At 39.8% G+C, this 22,713-nt stretch overlaps 2 protein-coding genes across 3 annotated transcripts in view; one reads left to right on the top strand and one right to left on the bottom strand.

The window, feature by feature from the left end:
- Nucleotides 1–12,626, top strand: part of mybpc2b (myosin binding protein Cb) — a 30,623-nt gene extending 17,997 nt beyond the window's left edge. For both annotated transcript variants that reach the window (XM_042507976.1, XM_042507977.1), the window contains 22 exons: nt 394–453; nt 547–710; nt 943–1,075; nt 2,512–2,636; nt 2,774–2,879; nt 4,928–5,094; nt 5,485–5,650; nt 5,747–5,853; nt 5,949–5,978; nt 6,091–6,233; nt 6,686–6,845; nt 6,980–7,084; nt 7,219–7,407; nt 7,512–7,646; nt 7,900–8,067; nt 8,242–8,330; nt 8,907–9,102; nt 9,312–9,451; nt 11,394–11,553; nt 11,692–11,828; nt 12,033–12,219; nt 12,485–12,626. In XM_042507976.1, coding sequence (XP_042363910.1) covers nt 394–453; nt 547–710; nt 943–1,075; nt 2,512–2,636; nt 2,774–2,879; nt 4,928–5,094; nt 5,485–5,650; nt 5,747–5,853; nt 5,949–5,978; nt 6,091–6,233; nt 6,686–6,845; nt 6,980–7,084; nt 7,219–7,407; nt 7,512–7,646; nt 7,900–8,067; nt 8,242–8,330; nt 8,907–9,102; nt 9,312–9,451; nt 11,394–11,553; nt 11,692–11,828; nt 12,033–12,219; nt 12,485–12,510 — 2,893 coding nt within the window. In that variant the 3' untranslated portion in view covers nt 12,511–12,626. The remainder of the gene's footprint in view (nt 1–393; nt 454–546; nt 711–942; nt 1,076–2,511; nt 2,637–2,773; nt 2,880–4,927; nt 5,095–5,484; nt 5,651–5,746; nt 5,854–5,948; nt 5,979–6,090; nt 6,234–6,685; nt 6,846–6,979; nt 7,085–7,218; nt 7,408–7,511; nt 7,647–7,899; nt 8,068–8,241; nt 8,331–8,906; nt 9,103–9,311; nt 9,452–11,393; nt 11,554–11,691; nt 11,829–12,032; nt 12,220–12,484) is intronic.
- A 239-nt stretch (nt 12,627–12,865) lies between these two features.
- LOC121958837 (testicular acid phosphatase homolog) lies at nt 12,866–22,342 on the bottom strand. Its single transcript, XM_042507978.1, has 11 exons — nt 22,253–22,342; nt 20,786–20,881; nt 19,305–19,391; nt 18,130–18,285; nt 17,773–17,871; nt 16,122–16,217; nt 15,105–15,237; nt 14,723–14,805; nt 14,523–14,629; nt 14,070–14,251; nt 12,866–12,975 (listed from the first exon to the last, which is right to left on the bottom strand). The coding sequence occupies exons 1-11, from the start codon at nt 22,340–22,342 to the stop codon at nt 12,866–12,868; spliced, it is 1,239 nt and encodes a 412-aa protein (XP_042363912.1).
- Between the last annotated feature and the right edge of the window lie 371 nt (nt 22,343–22,713).

A 22,713-nucleotide genomic window follows, 5' to 3' on the forward strand; every position in this document is an offset into this window, starting at 1 on the left:
GGAAGCGAACTCCGGACTGCTGCACGAAAGTCAGTTGTCACCTCCCCCTCCCCCTCCTCATTAACAGTGACTGATAACCCATAGAGTTACAAAACATTCAGCAAATGTTACATTGTTTCCAATTTGACAGACACTGAAATAAACAATTTGTACATTATTACACACTTGTAACTATTAAAAATAAATCTGTTGCCCCTATATGATGCCATCTTTTTTCCCCCAAAACTACTCACAGTTTATAGACAATGCTTAGTTGTTTATACATAAGAGGTCCTAATAATCCCATATAGCAGTAGGTGAAACTGAAATGCATACAAGCAAATATCAGTTCTCAGGAGGATACTTATGAACAGTGCATAAGAGTAAACTATATGTCTGTTTCTATACACACAGGGATGCTGGAGAGGACGAGGGAGATCTGGATTTTAGTGCTCTGCTGAAAGCTGCTAAGAAGTGAGCAATGGTTAAGCATTATTTGGTTTGCAAATTTATCACGCAGACAGTATGATAGTTTCCTTTAAGAAAAAATCATTTTTGATTCTCCAGAAAGAAACCTGTAAAAGAGGAACCAGAAGTCGACGTGTGGGAATTGCTTAAGAATGCCCATCCAAGCGAGTATGAGAAAATCGCCTTTGAGTATGGCATCACTGACCTGAGGGGCATGCTGAAACGACTGAAGAAGATGAAGGTCGAGCCCAAGCATAGCGAGGGTAAGTTGTGTCAAGCAAAGGGGGGGTGGGAAGGAGAGTAGAGTAGAGGAGCATTGAAATGAGGAGGTGAGATTTAATTTCAGCAGGGGTTAAGGAGGAAAAGGAACATCACAGGAGGGTAGTGGGAAGAAGACAGGTGCATGACATGGGACACGGAATATCAGATAAGGGAAGTTTTCATGAACCATTTTCATTATTTGTTTTTTTTTACCATTTCTATCTGCAATTCCAGCTTTCCTGAAGAAGCTTGAGTCTTGCTACTCTGTGGAAAAGGGCAAGAAGATTGTCCTGAGATGTGAAGTGGTTGACCCTGATGTCCAGGTCAAATGGTTGAAGAACGGCCAGGAAATCAAACCCTCAGCCAAGTACATGCCTTAGAAGCATAACCACACACACACCAATTATCATTAGTTCACATAGGCCATTTTTAGTGTCTTTTTTCACTGTGCTAAGCTTCATGCAAAAAGTTTGCCTAATTAGACAGAAGCGTAAGGCTGTATCACATTAATCATCAAGCTGAGATGGACTTGATGGGCAGTGTTTTAAAAATACTGAGCTAAAATTATCTGGGCCACACAGTCATAATCAGAAACGATGTTGCTATCAACACGTTTTTATTTTTAGGCTGTCACACGGAGCCTCCCATAGGGTTGATCAAGTCGTGCTGCCAAGGCATCTTATGCCTCTTGTAAACCAGTGCAGATACAACCCCCCACCCCATCATCCATACCCCGCAAGAAAAACAACTATCACTTCTAAATTTGAAAGTCTGCATGTGAGAAAAGTCTATGGCTTAGGTGAAAACGAATAGTCTGTTCAATACAAATCAAGTCTTTTTTTTTTAAATAATTGACATCATCTCAGTTCCAATTTAAATTAATCTGTCATTTGTATATCGATTACTCACCCCACGTTACATTGAATTTATGAGGAAAACTATTTTTTCATGCCTCAACACAAACAACAGAATCCAGAAATGGCATGCATTCTTGATAAATTGGAGTAAAAGGGTTCGTGTTTAACAGCAAGACTTTATAAAAACATCTGTTTATAAACTCTCACACAACTTGTGCAGTGTAATCCAAGTCACATTTATCCAGTCGTATACTCTGTACTTTACAAACGCATGTATTTTTATTGAAACCTTACTGTTTTTAAACACTACCTCATTCGAGTAGTGTGCCAGGACAAGCATGTGCGTTTCAACTCTGCTAGTGGTTTCCATTGATTGACATTAAGTGTTAAAATGGTGTGCTACATGTATGTGCGTAACAATGTGAAAATGAAAGTTTTTGATATAGTTTTGCTACTGTTTAACACGTTCTCATCCCAAGTCGTCACATATTGATGTTTTTCAGTGGACTTCCACGTCTACATATCGTGCTCTGGGTATCTTTCTGCATCTGTTATTGACATTCTGGGATGCAGCTACTGTGATGTCAACACAAGCACAAAGTGGGATTATGCTGTGTGTGGTTATGTAATGGCAACAAAAGCATATGCCAGGATGTCAACGGGAAGCAACTAGACGACCAGCGGTGTATATTGCAGATGCGAGAATGAGCTATGTTTTAAACGCCGTGCCCTCTAATTTATCAAAAATGATCTGTTTTGGGATTCTGCATTCACCAAATTAAAGGAAACACAGGTTGATTAACTGAGCAACAAATGATAATTTTGGGGGTGAAGTATTCCTTGAAGTTTTTTTTTTCTTAATCATGATTATTTGAAGACATTTGCACTGAAACATGTCAGTGACAGTGATAAAGATTAACTTGAAATCTACTTGTCACTTTTCAAGGTACATCATGGAAGCCACCGGGAATATCAGAACCCTCACCATCAATAAGGCGACCCTGGCTGACGATGCTGCCTATGAGTGTGTGGTTGGAGAGGACAAGTGTTTCACAGAGGTGTTTGTCAAAGGTGTGGCATCTTTTTTTTTTGACAGTTTATCAGGAATAAAAATCTGGCATTATTCATAGGAATTTTAAACCCTTCAGCCTTAAACAATGTGGCCCTGCTGAATTTATGAATTTTAATATCCCTGTTCACGCTCCCAGAGCCCCCGGTGACCATCACCAAGCTGATGGATGACTATCATGTGGTCGTTGGAGAAAGAGTGGAGTTTGAGATTGAGGTGTCAGAGGAGGGCGCACACGTCATGTGGTCAGTATATTTATCATTTGAAAATATGTAGGCTCAATCAATCTTGGGCAACTTAAGGGCATTGCTTTGAAGAAGCATATCACCACTGGAAACATGGACATTTCCGTAAATCTAGGCAGTCAATACAGTACTATACAGTCTAACAGTCATACATTCACCAGCCTCACCTTGTAGAATTTCTACTTTTTACTTGCTTTTAATAACTGAGTGTCACAGTCTCGGAAGAGCAGTTTTGAACCTAAATGTAGGATTAATATAAATTAATAGGTGATAGGATGGTTAAATATTCAAATATTAAACTTACAGAAAGTAGTCCCAGAGCAGGCAGGAACAAAGGAACATCCAAACAAAACAAAAAAAAAACAGGAAATCCAAAGCACGAAGAAACACACTCCAAAAATATGCAGGACTTTTAGGCACAGGACCGTCAAAGAACTGACAATAACAAAAACACTGGGCTGGTATATGTAGGGAGAGACTGACTGGGAAATGCAAAGCGAGCAGGATGTGAGGTGAGATGACTGCATGAGGGACAGGTGAAACTAATCAGGGCAGGGCCCACAATCAAGATTGGAGGGAAAACACACAAAGGCAGGAAGTGAAATCAGACATGACACAGAAGGAGAATCTAACAAAAAGAGGTATATAAATATGAATATAAATTTTATATATATATATATATATATATATATGTAAATGTATATTATATAAAAATGAATATAAATGAATAATTACAACAAAGTAACACTGAACCCCTTAAACCTATATAAGAATCCTCATTATAATCAAACATGAAAACAAAGACAGATTTCTAATATAAAATAAAGATAGCAGATTAGTAGTCTTGAACATTTTTATATATATATAAATAACATTTGTTCCCATAGTTTCTGTTGTCATAATGTTGTGGGAGCACAGCTTTCTTTTCCTTAATGCGTCCTAGATTATGGTGATGTCATCCACATTATATTCATGCATCCACCTTCAAATAACTCATAGCTGACATGAAGCCTTGTGTCAGTTCACTGCACTCTTTGTCACAATGTGTGTTGGCCCTCTTTCTAAGTACAAGATGCATCATTGTCTTTTTGTTTATAAATCAAGCTTTACAAGATAAGCCTCTATTTTGTGTATTCACCTCTAACAAAGAGATCTGGAACTAATTCTGCTAAAGACACAGATTATTGCAGAAAATAAGATCTGTGGCAAACAAAATTTATGACTTTTACACATTTTGTTTCAGCAAGATAATGAAGATGAACACCACTTTTTTGAAGCTTAAATGCAATCACCAAAAATAAAAAGCAAAGGCTAGGCTATAAATGCGCTACATTTAGGTCACGTGACTTCAAATTGCCATCACAGCAAGCCAGTAAAGCCATGTTTGGCATAATGATACTCTTAGTCTCTTATTAGCAACTGCCTGTTTTAAGGTACATAAAGGTTTCGAAATGTACAAGTCAGGAATATTTATTTATGTATTTTATGTTATAAAACAAAATGTGAAAGTCTCTTCAGCTCATGTTAACCACAGACCTTATTTTAGGCATCTAACAAAAAAACAAAACATTTAAAAACCCATTGACTTTGAGATGAGGGGACCAGCAGTACTTAAATGCTAATTCATTTCCACATTTTAGCACTCATTCCTGCACCAGTCTATGTTTTATTTTATTGTGACACAATCTGTCTTTGCAAGTACAAATACAAGCATAAAGAACAAATAAATGGATATTGGTTAGCATGCAAATTAAGAAATAAAGAAATTTAGATGAATTAAGATTTCAAGGTGTGTGTGATTTTATTTCAGAGTTTAAAAGAATATATTTTTTCAAACTTCACCAAGAACAGACTTTTCTTTAGTTGCATCTAATGAATGCAAAGCCCATTTTTATTTTCTAAAGCATTTTTTTCAGCAATCACTGAATGGCAGCAAGAGTACATCTTGTAAATGTACATCAGACTCATGTTCACTGTAACTATTTAGTGTTTAACATTTAAGAGTGTTGTGTCTCAAAGAGATGTGCTCATTTCCTATTCTTTTCCAGGTACTTTGAGGAAATAGAGCTCCACAAAGACAAGGACTCCAAGTATCGCTTCAAGAAGGATGGAAAGAAGCACACTCTCATCATCCAGGAGGCTACGCTGGATGACATTGGAATGTACCATGCTTGGACAAACGGGGGGCATACTAAAGGAGAGCTGGAGGTGGAAGGTACCACTGGAAAATATATTCACAATTGTCTTTAATTTCAGTTTTTAGTGATTGCAGATTTTATAAAACATGTAAAACTGCATTAAACACTAATAATTATTACATGGTTTATTTTAGTTTGTTACGATTATACAGTGTGCAGAGTTTATATAGATTTACTATATTTAGTCTGCGTTTTCTGTCATTTAAATGCAGTGCTGAGGATGCAGCTGAATTTAACAGCTCGCCGGAGGGCTTAACGCCTCTCTTTACAAATAAACTAACAACTCGTGGCAGTGGGTGTCAAGATGTTGCCATCATGAACCTTATCCTCCTTCTTCCCCTCTTACCTTCACACGCTCCTCTCTCCTGCCTGATCTGTTCTCTTGTGGTTTCCAATGTCTTATTCAGAAAAACAACTGGAGGTGCTGCAGGACATTGCTGATCTGACAGTCAGGGCAACAGACCAGGCTATGTTCAAGTGCGAGGTGTCTGATGACAAGGTCACAGGAAAGTGGTACAAAGACGGAGTGGAGGTCTTGCCAAGTGAGCGCATCAAAATGACTCACATCGGAAGGTACAAGGACAAATGGGTGGATTCAAAAGTGTTTTTAGGATGTTTGTCACAACTCACTATCAAACACATCTAAATATTTTCTGTTGTTTGTTTCAGGTTTCATCGGTTGATTATTGATGATGTGAAGCCAGAGGATGCTGGAGACTACACATTTGTCCCTGATGGATACGCCCTGTCACTTTCTGCCAAACTCAACTTCTTGGGTGAGAAAGAATTATTACAAAGGTGCTATTGTGGATGCATTAATCACCAGCAGCCAACGTAATACTGTCAACTCTTTTTTTTTCTCTCAAAACAGAAATTAAGATCGACTATGTGCCCAGACAAGGTAGGTAGCCTTGAATAATCTTAGGTCATGAATACTCAAAAACTCTTTTTAATCTTCATATCCCAAACTTACATCCATACATTTTGTCTTTTTGTCGTTATGCATTAACCAGATCCTCCAAAGATCCACCTGGACACCACCGGAAACATGGTTTCCCAAAACACCATCATTGTGGTGGCAGGAAACAAGCTCCGTCTGGATGTGGAGATTACAGGAGAGCCAGCGCCCACCTGTGTTTGGTCCAAAGGAGATCAAGTAAGGATGTGACAAGTAAAGGGTCACTTAAAATGACCATGACCCTGCCAACCAGGATGGTGGAAGGTCAGCTCAACCAGTTGCGCAGTATGGCCTTATTTTAAATCTCCTCTCCCTTTTTGTCTCTTTCACTGGGCTTCAGTTAAATGCAACCTCACCAGAAAACAAAACTGCTGTTCTGTTGAGATTTGACCCAGCCAATGGAAATTTCTGGCAGTTAGGGGCACAGGGGTGCAAAACAAATAGACTGTCCCTGATGTTTTTGGTGTCAAAGTACCCTTTTTTTTTGGAAACAGGATATGTCTCTCCCCTTGTGGAACAACTCCATGCTTCTTATTTTGCCTCAATGTCACATTAATGTGACATTTAAGCGTGGAACAGTGGAACATTTAACAACACCCAAATTTTGAATTACTTAGCAAAATTACCCCTCATGGTGCTTTGTTTGTTAGCCAATTACAGACACAGAAGGGCGCGTTAGGGTGGAGGCCAGGAAGGACCTGAGCTGCTTCGTCATAGAGGGGGCAGAAAGGGAGGATGAGGGCAACTACACCATCTGTGTTACCAACCCTGCTGGAGAGGACAAGGCTGTGCTATTTGTGAAAATTGTGGGTAAGTGAAGATCTTAATGTCACCTGGATGTGCCATGTTGTGTTTATAATTCACCAGTATTCAAATGGTTTATCTAATGTCCATATTTTAAACTGTTCTAATGTACATAAAAACTAACTGTGATTTTATTTTAGATGTGCCTGACCCTCCTGAGAATGTCAAATGCACATCAGTTGGAGAGGACTGCGCCACTATCATTTGGGACGCTCCCAAATTCGATGGCGGTGCACCCCTCAAAGGTAAAGGGTGTATTTAGTCTTTCATATTTATTGGGCTGGGCACATGGAATATTAACTTCTTTAATTATCTTGTTTTTATTGTGTCTTGTATTATTTCTGCCCATGTTTATGGTTACTTTGTTTCCCCCCTTCAGGCTATCTCATGGAAAGGAAAAAGAAAGGCTCCTCCAGATGGACAAAGCTCAACTTTGACGTATATGAATCGACAACATATGAGGCTAAGAGGATGATTGAGGGTATTCTGTATGAGATGAGGGTGTTTGCTATCAACAGCATCGGCATGTCTCCACCAAGTCTCACTTCCAAACCCTTCATGCCTATTGGTACGTACCGCAGCCGTCTATCGTCCATCTTTCTCAACTTCCTCCTTTTGTGCATCCACCCATGTTCAGTCAACCGAGTGAGTCTCTCTTTCTGTCACCCTCAGCTCCAACCAGTGAGCCAACACGTCTGACAGTGCATGATGTCACGGACAGTACATGCAGCCTGAAGTGGCTCGCCCCAGAGAAGATTGGAGCCGGTGGCTTGGATGGCTATGTTATTGAATACTGCAAAGACGGAGGTGATAAGACCAGAGAAAAAAAAGCCATCCCTACTGGCATTGTCAAATCAAATAATAACATAACAATATTTATTTGGTACCTGAAATCAGTTTTGAAAATGGCACAGGCCATAAACCCAATAAAGGAACTGTTGTTGATACTACTATCACAATAAATCATCATTTACTATAAAAAGAGAACAAAAATTAACAAATTACAAGATTCAAATACCACTCACTGTGCTTTACAGCATGCATTTCTCTTTCATTTCAGACACTGAGTGGGTAGTAGCAAACCAGGAACTTTGTGAGAGGCAGGGATTTGTGGTGCGTGGCCTCCCCGTGGGAGAGAAGATCAACTTCAGGGTGGTGGCAGTAAACATCGCTGGACGCAGTCCTCCAGCTACGATGTCACAGCCCGTCACCATTCGTGAGATCATGGGTGAGTCAGTCAGGATGAGTTGTGAACAGACACGAGTCAAAGAGTACTTATTTTATGGATTATATCTCATATTATAGCATTTTTAGTGCATGTTGTGGTTAATAGACAAATATTTAATACTGCCTTAGTACAATACAGTGTATTTTGATAGATATATGTCTTTTCCTGCTTCAGAGCATCCTAAGATCCGCCTCCCTCGTGACCTGAGAACAAAGTACATCCGGAAAGTAGGAGAAAAGATCAACCTGACCATCCCCTTCCAGGTTAGAAACAAACTGTGACTGAAATTTTGGTCTGTTCCACAATTTGCATGTGTTTAAAAGCAGTAAAATATATAATATGATCTTAAAAGATACCATAGGAAAACTGATAGTTAAACTGTAACAAAACAGGCATTATATCTTTAAAGGGCGTCTGTTTAAAGGTGTTGTGGAGAACTGCTGCATAAGTATAAAGGTTTTATAAAGACTTTATTAGCGGCCCCAGAGGGAGCTGCACTGAACAAAAAGATTTTATCGCTGGTTCTGCTACATCGCTTTTGGATGATTTTTTTTACTTTTCATCATTTGTCAATGTTAGAGGAGTCCAAATCTTAATTGGTGGCACACTGGTTATATGAGAAAACCCACTTTTTATTGTTATTCATAGTAGGAGTGTCCCTTTCTTGATGCAGCTCTGTGACAAACACTCTGACAGCGCTAAAGAAAAGCAGATTCCTCTTTTTCCCGTAAATCAGTAGCTTATGTCTCTGTTTAGGATCTTCCCAATTAATTTCCTTATTTTGACAAGCAAATCTTTTATTTTTTTCCTTAACAATGAGTGATTTTCATGTCTCATAGGGTAAGCCGCGCCCTGTTGCAACCTGGTACAAGGATGGTCAACCCCTTGACCCCAAGATGGTCAACGTCCGTAACTCAAACGTAGACAGCATCCTCTTTATCCGTGCAGCAGAGAGAGAGCACTCTGGAACATATGAGCTGGTGCTACAGATTGAGAACATGGAGGACAGAGCCTCCATTGTCATTAGGATTGTTGGTAAGATAGTCATATCTCCACAACGAGAAACATAACGTATCCCCAATTGCATATTTGATCCCAGTTGCATGCTGAAATGTTACTTTATCTTTCAGTGTCTTTATTTCAGCGAGAACTATGCATTTAAGAAATCACTCATTTGAAAGACAAAAACACTTTGGACTAGAAGAACTAAGAAGAATTAAACATGTGACATTTAATAATTTCAGATAAACCTGGACCTCCTTTGAACCTGAGGGTGACAGATGTCTGGGGCTTCAATGCAGCACTGGAGTGGGATCCCCCCAAGGATGATGGCAACTGTGAGATTAGTGGATACACCATCCAGAAGGCAGACATGAAGACTAAGGTGAGAGAGGGGGTAGTGTTTGACAGCCACAGCAGATCCTCCCCACAGTCACCAGCAGAAAGGGCCTGCAGCTGGACATTTGATTATATTCAGCCGGTTTCTGGCTTTTATTCTATACTCTCAGTTTGTGGTCTTTAAAGGGGTCCTATCATGATTGTCCTTGTTTTCTGTTTATATATAAAATGTGACAAGGTCAAATGTTCATATCGAATATGGCCAAATTTTCAGATAATGAAGTAAACATATGTAAAAGTAGTCCTGTAGACAAAAACCTCTGGTGTCCGCCATTCTAAATATATATATATTTTTTTTACTTTTGAGACAGGCTAAAGTCAGCTCATGATGGATTTCTTTATATGGTCATCTGCTCTGCACACTAATGCAAGTGTTTACATTTGGTAGCCTTCACTACTACATGTAGCTTTATGCCAACATGATATCAGGGAAACATGTAATTTTGGTTGCTGTTAGTTGATGTTAGTTTTTTTTTTTGTAATTCTGGATCATATTCTTGCTGAACCACGTTGAGTTGTGAAGATTTTGAAGATTTTCCATTGTAGGAAGTGCCACCATAGGCTACTTTATTACAGTCATTCTTTTGGCTGCATGCTAATGCAGAGACGCTGATTAATTAGTGCAGACTGGGCATTTCCAGTGAGGGGTTTTAAAGAGACAGGCACTCAAACAAAGCGTCTCAGACAAAGGATGTACAAAGGTGTTCCAGCACAGACAGTATTAGAAAGTATAGTCTTTTTTACATTAAAGCATGTTAACATGTTTTAGTTGTCACGTTTCACAAACGTTAAGCAGAGGACTGAATTGCAAAACCTCAAGCAGGCAGGATTGGAGAACAAAAAGCAAGCTTTAATGCAGCTGGTAAAACACCCCTAAAACAGGCAGGCAACAAAACTGAAGATCCTGGCAGACTTAACTCAAAGTACCAAAAAAAAGAAGTACCAAAACTAAACTGAGAATAAACCAGGATGGCACAATGAACACAGGGATGAACTCAGAGAGGCAATCCAACAAAGAACACAAGAGACCAACACAGACAGGCAAAACAAACCAGTGAACAAAACCACAAACAAAGACCAACTGACAAACGGAAAGACACACTGGAATAGGTGGACACGGGTGAAACACAGGGACTGGCTGACGATGAAGACAACAAGTGCTGTGGTAGATAACACAAGGGTGGAGCAAACAAGACCAATGAAACAGGTGTGCAGGAAAAACTGAAACAGGTGAAGGACTAACGGGACTGACACAAAGCAGGAATGCATGCGAACAAGTGTGAAACAGACAACAGTGGGAAGTAAGACAATACATGACACATGAGGAGAGTGGCCTTCAGAATAAAACAGGAAACAAAACGTAAGAAAAACCTATGATCATGACAATAATAGAAACCCTTGTATTAACCTGAAAATGAGCGTAATAAATCCTCTTTAACCGGTTGAAACATGAATGGACATCAGTTTTTCTTGTGCTGCATTAAGATGCCTTTCACAACCTTTGAAGCCTGAGTAAAATGGTTTAATTCTCTTCAAAGGCATGGGAAAAGGCAATGAGCAACTTAAAAGAAATTGATGACAAGAAAACACTGAAAATTCATAAACACAACATTAAAAAATGTTCAAAAAAGGGAAAACTGTCCAGAAACGATGTATATCATTACTAGAAAAATATATTTAAAAAATGTTTCAAAATATATATTTTTAAAATTTGTACTATTTTTCTTCATTTTTGTCATTTTCTTATTTTTGTTTATTACTTTCCCTTTTTTTTGCTATTTTCTTGGTAATTTTCTTGTAGCTTTATATTAACTTGTTGCTAGTTTTTAGATAATTTCTACTTAAATTGCTCATTGCCTTAGAAATCAAGTCTATTTGCTTGGGTTTCAAATGGTTAATGGAGTGATATCACCTTTTTCTCTCTCCAGGAATGGTTCACTGTTTATGAGCACAACAGACGGACAAATTGCACAGCTTCAGACCTGATCATGGGCAATGAATACATGTTCCGCGTCTACAGTGAAAATCTCTGCGGCCTGAGCGAGGAGCCACGCTTTAGCAAGAACACAGCCGTCATTGCCAAGACAGGTCTGTATATGTGTGTGTGTGTGTGTGTGTGTGTGTGTGTGTGTGTTACACACACCATCATTGAAGATGTCAAGTAAAATATGCCACATTTCTGCTCTGATTTATGGCGGTTGCCTGCCCTCCCACCCGTCTCCACAGGCCTGGAGCACAAACGAAACCCCTACAAGGAGAAAGACATGTCCTGTGTGCCTAAGTTTACTCAGCCCCTGGTTGACAGATCTGTAGTGGCCGGTTACAGCACCGCCCTCAGCTGCGCCGTCAAAGGCTTCCCCAAGGTAAACTTGCATGTTAAAATAGCCCGTGGAGCGTGAGTCACGCGCTGACAGTGCTGCTTCTTATGTGCAAATGAAAGTCTGAAGTTGGCTGGAAGAGCGACTTGTATACAGATCAACCAACAGTAGACATATAGAGACTCTATAATCTAAGAATTGGATGTATCACACCAGATTATATATTAATTTAACCATTTCACATCTTAGCCTAAGATTGTCTGGATGAAGAACAAGATGATTATCGGTGATGACCCCAAGTTCTTGATGCGGAACTACCAAGGAGTGCTGACCCTCAACATTCGCAAGCCAGGAAGCTTCGATGGGGGCAAATACTCCTGCATGGCCATCAATGAGCTGGGCCAGGACGAAGTGGAGTGTCAGCTGAATATCCGAAGTAAGAGCAGAGGGGAATGAGAGAGGCTGGGTGGAGGGAGCGTTTGTGATTTGAGTGCAAGATGAGTTTGGAATACAAAAGATTATTATATGGATAGTTTTGATTATGGGATACACACTCAAAGCCAAAAGCTGACTGTGTTTAGGATGACAGCTGCAGCAGAACCAAACTGTTTGAATGTGGATATGAAACGCAATACTTGCCATTCAATTTAGGCTCATTTCAACAAAATCTAACTCTCTTCATCTGTTCTGCTCTCCCACAGCTGCCATCGACCCGGACAAGAAGTGAGAAGTCGAACAGCAAATAATGTGAAAAAACAGTGAATTAAAAGTGAATATCAGTATGGAAAGCGCACACTGTCAAAAGTGAATCTAATAAAATGTAGTCATGCCTGCGATAAACTATTCTTTATTGTGAGTATGTTTTATTTCTCAGTTAAAAATATTGAAATAACACAAGCAGAATTCATGAAGAAGAGCCCCACACCCCACCCACACACCCACCCACACACACACACACACACACACACACACACACACACACACACCCCCAATCGGGATTCAAAGTATTAAAAATACATGGCACATTATTATTAGAGAAGCACCTTTGAGTATTTTTGGCACAAATCTGACAGACGTCTGCACTACACCTCTCTGGAGTAGTGCGCCCTCCTCCTGTGGATTGCCACTCCTATGCTGAACAACAGCGCCACTGCCAGGAGACCCACAGCCACTGCGAGAACTGTTATGACACCTGTGGGAGACAACAATCCCCGTTTAGGGGTACATGTGAATGTGGAGCAGTTGGAGGATTTTCAAAAAGCCTTGATATTTTTAAATCAGACAGTCTGTGTTAAAAATCCCCCACACTTTTCCCCAAAGTGGATACAGGAATAAACATATTGCAGCCAAGTGTTAACGATGCCAAAATATGTGTTGAAGTAGAAGTTAGTGTAAGCAGGGACGTAGCATCAAATTCTGGGCCCTATGAAAAAGAAGTATCTGTGAGGCCCCGTGCCCTTTCTCTCTTGAAACATATCACTCTCAAGCACCTTTTGAAATACTTTTTTTTGGTTACAATTTATGCTTTCTTTCCCTTTCTTTTCTTTTTTGGAACCCCTATTTCCAATGTATTTTTATGCCCCAGCAGCATAAGCAGTCACTCACTCAGCTCCTGCTGCGTTTAGTAATGAATCCAAGTGCAGGGGTGGACTAAACCATTTTACGCCTTTAAAGGGATGGTTCCACTTTTACATAATCAGTGCATTACATACAGTGGATTTCAGTTGGCACACCTCCAGTTTGGAGAAGCAGGCTGGAGTCTCACACAGAAGCTAAGCAATGTACTGCTGTGAATGGGGTTCAGCAACAAAACACATTTTGGCCACCTAAAAAATTCCCACTTAAAAAAAATCATTATCAGTTTAAGTGTACACTATATTGAGAGTATCTTCACTGCTTTACCTCTCTGTCAGGCAGCCAGGGATATCATTCCCCATTCCTTATGCTACTGTTGAAGCCACCAGACTCAACTGGAATAAAAACATTAATTTGAGCTTGCTGAACACAGGAGCTGCAGGTCGACAATTGCTGCAATCAGTTCATAAGTTTGTGTTATTATGCCTTTGGTGGATTTGAACTAATGCCTTTAGATGGCAAAGTCACACAATACACAAGCAAATTAACTGATGGAGGCAACAGTAGACCAGCAGCTCCTGTGTTCAGCGAGTCTGGCAAACCAAACTTTTCATTTCAGGCTTATTGAGGGCCCCTGGATAATCAGTCCCACTTTTCCCCCCACCATGACGCCCCTGCGTGCATGAGAATATATCTAAAAAAATACTTCACCTGTGCTTGATAATCGTGTCCTAAACCCACACTCAGCCTCCCAGTCCTCTGCCACCACGTCCCGCACCAGCTCAGTGAACATGGACAGCGGGCACGGGTTCAACCCGTTACATCCTGGCACAGGGTTGGGGTAAGGGTCTCGCCAGGAGTCATTACGATAATACAGCTCCAGAGAATAGGACCTGGGGAATTATTAGGATTAACACAATGAGATGACACACACTTGTGGTTAAGTGTTATGTAAATGGCTTTTGTATCATGTGCTAATTTGGCCATCGCAGTCCTGGATGGCTGCCAGATTTCCATCAAATTGAAAAAGGAAAAAAAAAACGCACTTGAATGGTTCGGTGCGGCTTAACAGTGGGAGGTGATTGCTCTAAATGTGGTGTGTTTTGGCCATCTGACCTAGATATTTGTCATTAAATATGCAAGGAGCAGGCAGGACGTCATTACCCATCATACTCCTGGTAGAACTCAAAGAGTTGACAGGAAGCGTAAGGGGGAAGAAGGCCGTTGTACACGTCCAGAGCTGCCTGGAGGGTGATGAGGGTCGAGTCATGCTGGAATGAGAAAACATCAAGGAGGTGAGGAAGATACACAGTGTGTGAAGCAACATGATAGATAATAAAAATGTGCCCAAACGTTGAACTTACAGCTGAGTACATAATGAATTTGAGAGTGCTCCCTTGCTCTACAGCCCTGGAGAAATTCCTCAGGATGGCATTCAGCAGCACCCCTGGTAAATTAACGCATCAGCGTCAACAGTGCAAACGAAATTTTCCCAGACACCAACACAATTGTTTTGACCTTACTGAGAATCTTGTCTTAGCACTGTAATCATCTTTGTCCCATTAGCTCTTATGTGCTAATATGCTTTTGGGAAGCCCAGCCCAGCACTTTACACTGTCTGAGGCATAAACAAAGCCTCTGCTAGCAGTCACAACATTGGATACACTGAGCTTTTTTTGCTCCAATATCATTTTTTCCCTCTCACAACACTGTTTTAAATTAATTGCCTCTAATGTGAATCTTCACCTCCCGAGAGCCTGGCCTTCTCTTTCCGCTTGTGACTGAGGATGCTGTACATGACCTCAAATGATGTAATTCTCTTTAGGGTGTCCAGAACATCTTGGGTGGCCCAGCGAGGGAGAGTCAAGTTATGGATCCTCTGCACAAGAGAATAGCATTCATTACGCCGCATCACGCTAATAATCTCATTACACAACACATGAATCGCAACAAAGGGGGTTTAAATGGCTGTATTTCATCGTTTCTATTATCCCAGCTATTTTTAGCGGTGGTCTGAAGATAACAGATGCTCATTTTGCAAGTGTGAATGAGCGTATTCAACCTGGCCTAGAATCCACCCATCTCATAATGCTTTAATTATCATTTCAATATGTTATCCTATTCAAGTCTTACTGTACATATAAAAATGATTTCCCACACGCTCCAGCCCCCTCCTCATCACTCTGCAGATGTGTTGAAGAAAACAGATCTCTTGTCTTTTCCATCTTTCTGTTTGACTCTCACTGCCTGCAGCTGCTGCTTGTATCAGTAATTAAAGCATGTGTGAACTGCAGAATACAGGAGTGCAGTGATACTCAACTTGCTTTGCTTTGGGGCCACATTTGCGTAATGACAGGATAGGCCAGTCGCAGCAGCCCCTATATGATTCTAGGATTTTAGGACACTTCTCAGATTTTAGGACATTTCTCAGATTTTGGGACATTTCTCAGACTTTAGGGTGTTTCTAGGATTTACTAGGGGCTTACCTAGGACCTTTGTCAGGGGGTTCAGTGGATCTTCCCCTGGCACTTTTAAACAAGCTCTGTTTTGATGCTTTTTCATGCACTCTGGCACCTTGTGTATACTAAAAGTACAAAAACAATTCCCAGTGTGAATCACTTTATTCTTATTCTGAATTAGAAAATGATTGGGGAGCCACATGGCACCCTGTCGGGGGATTTAGCCGGTAGGCTGTAAGTTGAGTATCCCTGCAGTAGTGTCTATGCATGCATCTATGTGCTTGCTGCAAAACATCAACTATACCTGACAGGTAAGACTATCGTAGACCCTCCATATTTTCTTCCCAACCAGTTTGGAGACAGGGTAGCCGGTGTGATTGGAGAGTCCCTCCACAAAGTACTGCAATGTGCAGAGAAGAGTTAAAATATTACATTTAACTAGCTGTGAAATAAATGTTCACACAAGGTAGTTATAACTATAGTTGGTAGTTTAGTCCAGTGGTTCAAAACCAGGGTTTGGGTGCTCAACATTAATCTGGAGGGCTGTTAGATGAGGACCTTAAGTTTTGCATTCCTGTAATATATTGGACACCCTTTGTTCTTTAAAGCATCAACTCACCCCAAAATCAAAGATATGCATATCTCCCTTGACCTGTCTTGCTATTTAGCAATCTAGATTGTTTAACCCTTTGAAACATTAGCAAACTGGTTTCTGATGTTTCTGATTTCTTTCAAAAACATGGGAAGAAAGCAGTTAGCAATGAAAGAAATTACCCCAAAATTAGCAGGAAATTAGTAATAAATAAATAAAATTCAAGATAATTAACTAAAAACAAGGAAATTACCTGGAAAAAGTGCATAAATCAAAATAATTTTATAACATAATTTTAAATATGTAATCTAGGTAATTATATAGTTTTTCCTATATAAAAATCTATTATGAGGGGTTTTTTTTAGGTGAAACCTTAATCTTCGTAGTAACTATTTACTCCATCTGTCAAATAAATAGATGAAAAAGTACAATATTTTCTACGGAAATACCATAATGTTAAAAGAAATTTAATTTGTTATTCTCAGTGATAATATTGGAATAAAAAACAAGTGTAGTTAGTTAGATAACTTGTTAGTTAGTTAGTCAACTTGTTAGTTACAAGTTGTATAAGACTACTCTTTGTTGTTTTTTCAGATGTAATTAAAAATAACTCTTCTGTGGCTCAAGTGCATAGAACTCAGAGTTGCAGACTGATTACTGATTCAGAGATTGTTGTTCAGTTAAGCCTTTGGTCAGACAATACACTGAAAAATGGCACCATTTTGGTTCCTGCATCCAACTTGCAGGTACTGTGCCTCCAGCAGAGGGTGTTAAAATTCAACGCAGGAGGCCCCATCCTGATCTCAAACACCACCTTAATAGGCAGCACATGGGACTCAGTTTAATTAAAACCTTTTCATTGTAATTCTTAATCTAATTCAATCCAAGCGTTAATTAGCGTCTCTGAGAATGTGAGAGAAATTGCACTGTGCAGCTTTTTCGAGGCACTGGAGTCACCGTGCCTGAGAAAAATCACTGAGAGGACATGATGTCTGCAGCATAACTAACACGTCCACTGGAGGTGCTGATAACGTTGGCATCGGCAACTGTGAAGTATATATTTCACTGTTTTGCACAAATGTGCATTTCACAGTGTTTGTTAATTTACAAATGGGGGCACGGATAAGCAGAAAAAAAAGCAGCTGAGGTGTGGAGAAGTATTATTCACAGCACCTCTGATTATATAATAATGACAATTAAAAAAAAACAACAGAGTTACAAACAAGTTTTTAGTGGTTAACAGGCACATGACTCATGGAAAAGTGATGTTTAGCAAACTGAGCTGTGAGTAGAGCGTTCACGTCATTGAGCGGAGGATGACTTACAGTACAGTGTATTTGTCTTCTTCTGTGGTTTGTCTCACCTGGTGAGCCCTGAGGAACCTCTGGTAGTGCTCGCTCTCAAAGGTCTCCGTCATCAGCGCTCTGAACCTTGGACAGTCTTTGCCTGGAGACTTCAACAGCTTGAGAAATCGAAAACAACAGCACAGCATTAGTGGAAATAATGCACATATACTGCAGGTACTGTGAGTCTTCTGGGCACAATTATGTGTTCATTTCACACTTTATAACAGTGGGGAATATCAGCATGGCGGGTTCACAGCTGAGGTGAGCAAAGACAGTAACACAGAGCAGAGAGAGAGGCTCAAATTAACTTGTACAAGTTTCTATGCGGCTGGCTGCCGTGTGAGAGGAAATATTTATGTGGCTCAGCAGCCCACCTTGTCCTGGGCCCTGGGGATGGTGTGCACTGGAATAGGCCGCCACAGTAACTGGGGCATGATGGGAGGCGGGCGTCTGGTTAGGGGGAACATCCCAGCAAGGCAAGCCTGGGCACTCATCAGAGTGCGATCGTAGTCAGTGCTCCTTACATATAACTGTTGGAAACATGAAAGGGCATTAAAATGCATCCATATGTTTGTGCAATGCCTGGCACTGATTCTTACTGCACTTTTCCAAATGCTACAAGACTTTTTATGGAAAGTGGAAACGCACTTGGACACTCAAATTGCATTTGGAAATTGGAAACACACATAATTCAGTTTCTATTTTTGATTTAATAAAGATGCAAACTAAAAGCAGCCAGCAAAAATGTATTTCTCTCTAGTCAACCGAGGTATTCCCTTAACATGAAAAGGAGGGGAGTCAGAAGAGATCCAAATGGATGAGAGAGGGAGGGGGAAAGATCCCTCTCACTGTGATCTCTTCTGACATCAGCCTTCGCTCGTCTATATCTCTCTGTCACCCCATGTCAGGTTTTTGCACACAGTAAATCACGTTGATAAGGTTGGATGTTCCTGTGATGCCGAGAATGCTTCTTTTTTTTCCTCTCCCCCCCTTTTTGTCAAATTAAGACAGACATGGCAGCGCAGTGGAAAGGTAAGGTATAAGTTGACAGAGACTTAGGCGACAAATCGCCAATGACAGGTACTGAGAAGAGCTGTTATTTTTGTGGTAATTGCGTGTTATTTAGGAGAGGGAGAGGACTGAACACAAGGATGGAGAAAGATGGGGGGAGGGGTAAGAGAGAGGGAGATTTAAAGAAAGAAAGAAAGACAGTGAGTGTAAAGAAAACAGAGACAGGAAAGGAAAGCAGAAATCAGATCTTCATAATGCTGAGAATGCAGCCCAACATGCAACTGTACATGAAGCCCAGAGGCAAAATTATCCCACATGTTACAGCAAAACACAAGGCCATAGCAGTGATATCACTGATATGAGTCACGCTCATTAACTTAGTGTATGTAGTTAGAGCTAATACAGACGGTCGCTGGCACATGATTGGGCTGTGGGCATGCATGACAACGGCACTGGATGACACTGAAGTACACAGGGTCACAGGGGATGTCAGAAAAAAAAGAAATGCACATCTCTATACACACATAAAAACACCTACCTCCTTGTTGTCGTAGTCCTCGCTAAGAAAGTTACCGTAACGCCTCCTTAGAAACCTGCCCAGCTCAAACTGTTGTTTCATGCCCAGCTGAAAGGAAAATTGCCAGCACTGTTAATCTTTGTCAAATCTGACCTTTTGCTGTAGATTTGGCGCATTTAAGGTCAAATTCAACTTTTTTACATAAAATAACAGGTTTCACCCTTTTTACAGGGCCTCCTAGAGCCACAAATGATAAGTTTATTCACTGTAAAGTGGCTAATTGCTCGAGAACAAAACAATATCACAGCGGGAAGGAATTTAATTAGAAGTCTACAACAAGCTTTTCTTCCATCTAAGGACTTGAACTGCTTATATGTTGTGCAGATCATAAGTGAAATATACTTTGACACCACACCTACAAGCTACTGCACCTATATAAAAATACAAAAGGAGCTTAGACATACCCCTACTCCATAAGTGTCCCTCTACAGGGCTGGCCTTACACTTTTGTGGCCCCTAGGCAGGATTTGCTCTAGGGACCCCCTTCACTATAACATATTCACATGGCACTGAACCAACTTGTGTATTGTAAATATTAGTTTAAAGACATATAATTTACAAAAAAACCAACAAACTGTGCAAATAAGCATGTAAAGACTAAAGAGAGACCAAATTTCATCAATATTATTTTTGATAACCACAGTAATTATAGTATATTACCTTCTAAATCTATGTATGCTTTTTTTAAACCACAGAATCCTGGGAGTACTTGTTCCATAGAAGAGTAATTTACTTTCATAGCCTGCTTCAATTGCTCATTTCACCCATCTCTGGGTTGTTTTTTCAGTATTTTTGGCAAGAATGGCATAATAAGTCAGTTTTTTTTGTTTAGGAAGTTCAATTTTTATTCAGTTATTGTCTCTTCACCATAAAAAAAATAAATAAATAAAAAAAATCTAAATTTTAGGCCCTTAACAACTGCTTATCTCACTAAATGGGTGTCAGCTCTGGCCCTCTGATTTCAGGTCAGATTTTATAGGAAGTTTTATTTTCATTTTACATTTTAGATTATGGACTAAAGTATGTCACCCAAGTTGATACTGGGATAGGCTTGAGTATGGTGGCCCTGAGGTGCAAAAAAACTACAACATTTGACCAAACACAAAACAGTTTTGTTTGTTTGTTTTTTTTGACTGTTGTTGTGTTTTCTAATTTGTTAATGTGTTTTGTAAAATACTGTTGTGTTTTTAATTCTGTAATAGGGTTTTTTTTGTTTGTTGCTGTTGTGTTTTCTGTAATGTTGTTGTGTTTTGCACCTGAGGGCCACCATAGCCCACCATTACCCTGTAAAAGTGGGAAAAATGGACAGCTTGATGGATTTTGTACACTACATACAACAAAAAACTTTTAAAACTTTGTTGTTTTGTTTTCTATATCCACACACAAAAGGACACACACACACACACACACACACACACACACACACACAAACAGAACAGTACCTCAGTCAGCTGCCCAAAGCCCTGAGCCCACACTTCCTCCCCATGAGGATCCCTGGGATACGACTCAATAGGAGATCGATCGCCATGTCGAAACACCTTAAAAATCATAACAGATTATGTCACATGGATTCAGACGCCACGCTGCTGTGCCAGTCATTACACTGTGTACTTAGGGGGAAAATCCACCCCGAGACAGAAGTCAGAAATAGTAACCTGTGATCTTGGTCAGTTAAGGCTGGATTTGAGACGCAGAAGAGTCATTTTGGATGACACAAATGCCAGAGCTCCTCCGTTAGAATTATTAACCTTGAGGACTCACTTTTTGAGCAGTGACATGACACACAGGTTGATTAAAGTGGATTGTGGACACAAGTGAGTCACTCCTGTTAGTTCCACAGTGATTTGAACTTTGCAAACAATTTGGATGAAAAACCTACAAAAAAAAAAAAAAAAAAGCGAACCACAAAGTTGAGTCAACAAATTCAGGGTTTGACTGTAGAGATAATTATTATATTTTGCGTGTGTGTGTCATTTTTGACACAAAACACCTTCTTAGGACTAGAAACAAACAAACAAACTTAACTTAACTCACTGGGAGGGCTGGAGAGACATGGCCCCTTTAATATTTAAAATGTGTATTTGTCTCCTCTGATAAAAGCAAAATACAGACATTTACACTATAAAAACGCACAAACTGGCTCATAGAAATTCACCAGAATGCTGGAAATTAAGTGGCTGATCCTTAAAATTTTCTGGTGTATGTTCCCAAAACCACTAGTTTTATGTATGTCACCCAAATGTTGAAATGAAACCTAAGCCCTTGACTCGACTCGAAGCGGCATGGAATAGTTGAATTAAAACACATTTAAACAACAAACTATTACAAATACCCAATTATAAATTAATCAAAACAGATAAACACACTGATAAGACAAGTACCAATACAATTGAACTACTACATAGCATGTAGTAAAATTGTAACTGTAAAACTACAATTTAGCTTAAATTATAAACTGCCAATGTATTAGAAAACAGACACACTATTAAATATGTGAGTCGTTTATAAGTGACAAACACGCACGTGTAATATTTGAGGTCACATAGAAAAAACATTTGTGTTTTCCTTCAGTTGTCTTTTTCTATTATTGAACTATGGTGCAAAAGAAAGATATGCAAAGAGGTTTATGAGCAGAGCAGTGGTGTCTGGGAGAGATATGCCTGACACTGTTGGAGTTTAGGCTCAAAGTAATCCTTTGTCACATAAATGTGTAAATATAATAATGCTCACTGAGCAGAAAAATACAGTGTAATCAGCAACAATGTGCAGTCATATCGGTCTGGTGTGATCTAAAGTGGCTTCCAGATGATATTAAAATGTTGTAAGAGAGTGTAATATGAAATTGCAATACTATGTTCAAATGTCATCACTTTAATCGCCCGCGCAGGGAGGAAACTGGGTAGACTTACTGCTACGACAAACTTCAGCACCCGGCACTCAGTCAAGCAGATGCAACAGAGGAGGAAGACACAGCCCAAACTTTTCTGGAACTTCCACATCTTTTTGACTTGTCAGTTTCTACCTCCTTCACAGTCACCTGTTAACACAAGTTAAAAATGTCAAGAAACTTTAATTGTAAAACAATTAGGAGCAGAATTTATTAACAGAAGGTGTGCAAAATGTGTCTTTTAGAACAATTACATAAATTAAAAAAAACTGTATATTTTTGGTCATCTTTTTACAAAATACTCCCACAGTATAGTCCAGTATTCAGCTTGGTCTAGACGTACATCAAGAATATGGATGTACAGTAGAGTCTAACAAAATGCCTTGTCAGAAGAGATTTAGCAGACCATGTACATGAACACATGCACTTACCTCAGCACACTTGTACACACATTTTGCTGTTTCAGTCAAACGAGTGACAGAG

Source organism: Plectropomus leopardus, chromosome 19 (genome assembly GCF_008729295.1).
Source record: "Plectropomus leopardus isolate mb chromosome 19, YSFRI_Pleo_2.0, whole genome shotgun sequence".
NCBI lineage: Eukaryota > Metazoa > Chordata > Actinopteri > Perciformes > Serranidae > Plectropomus > Plectropomus leopardus.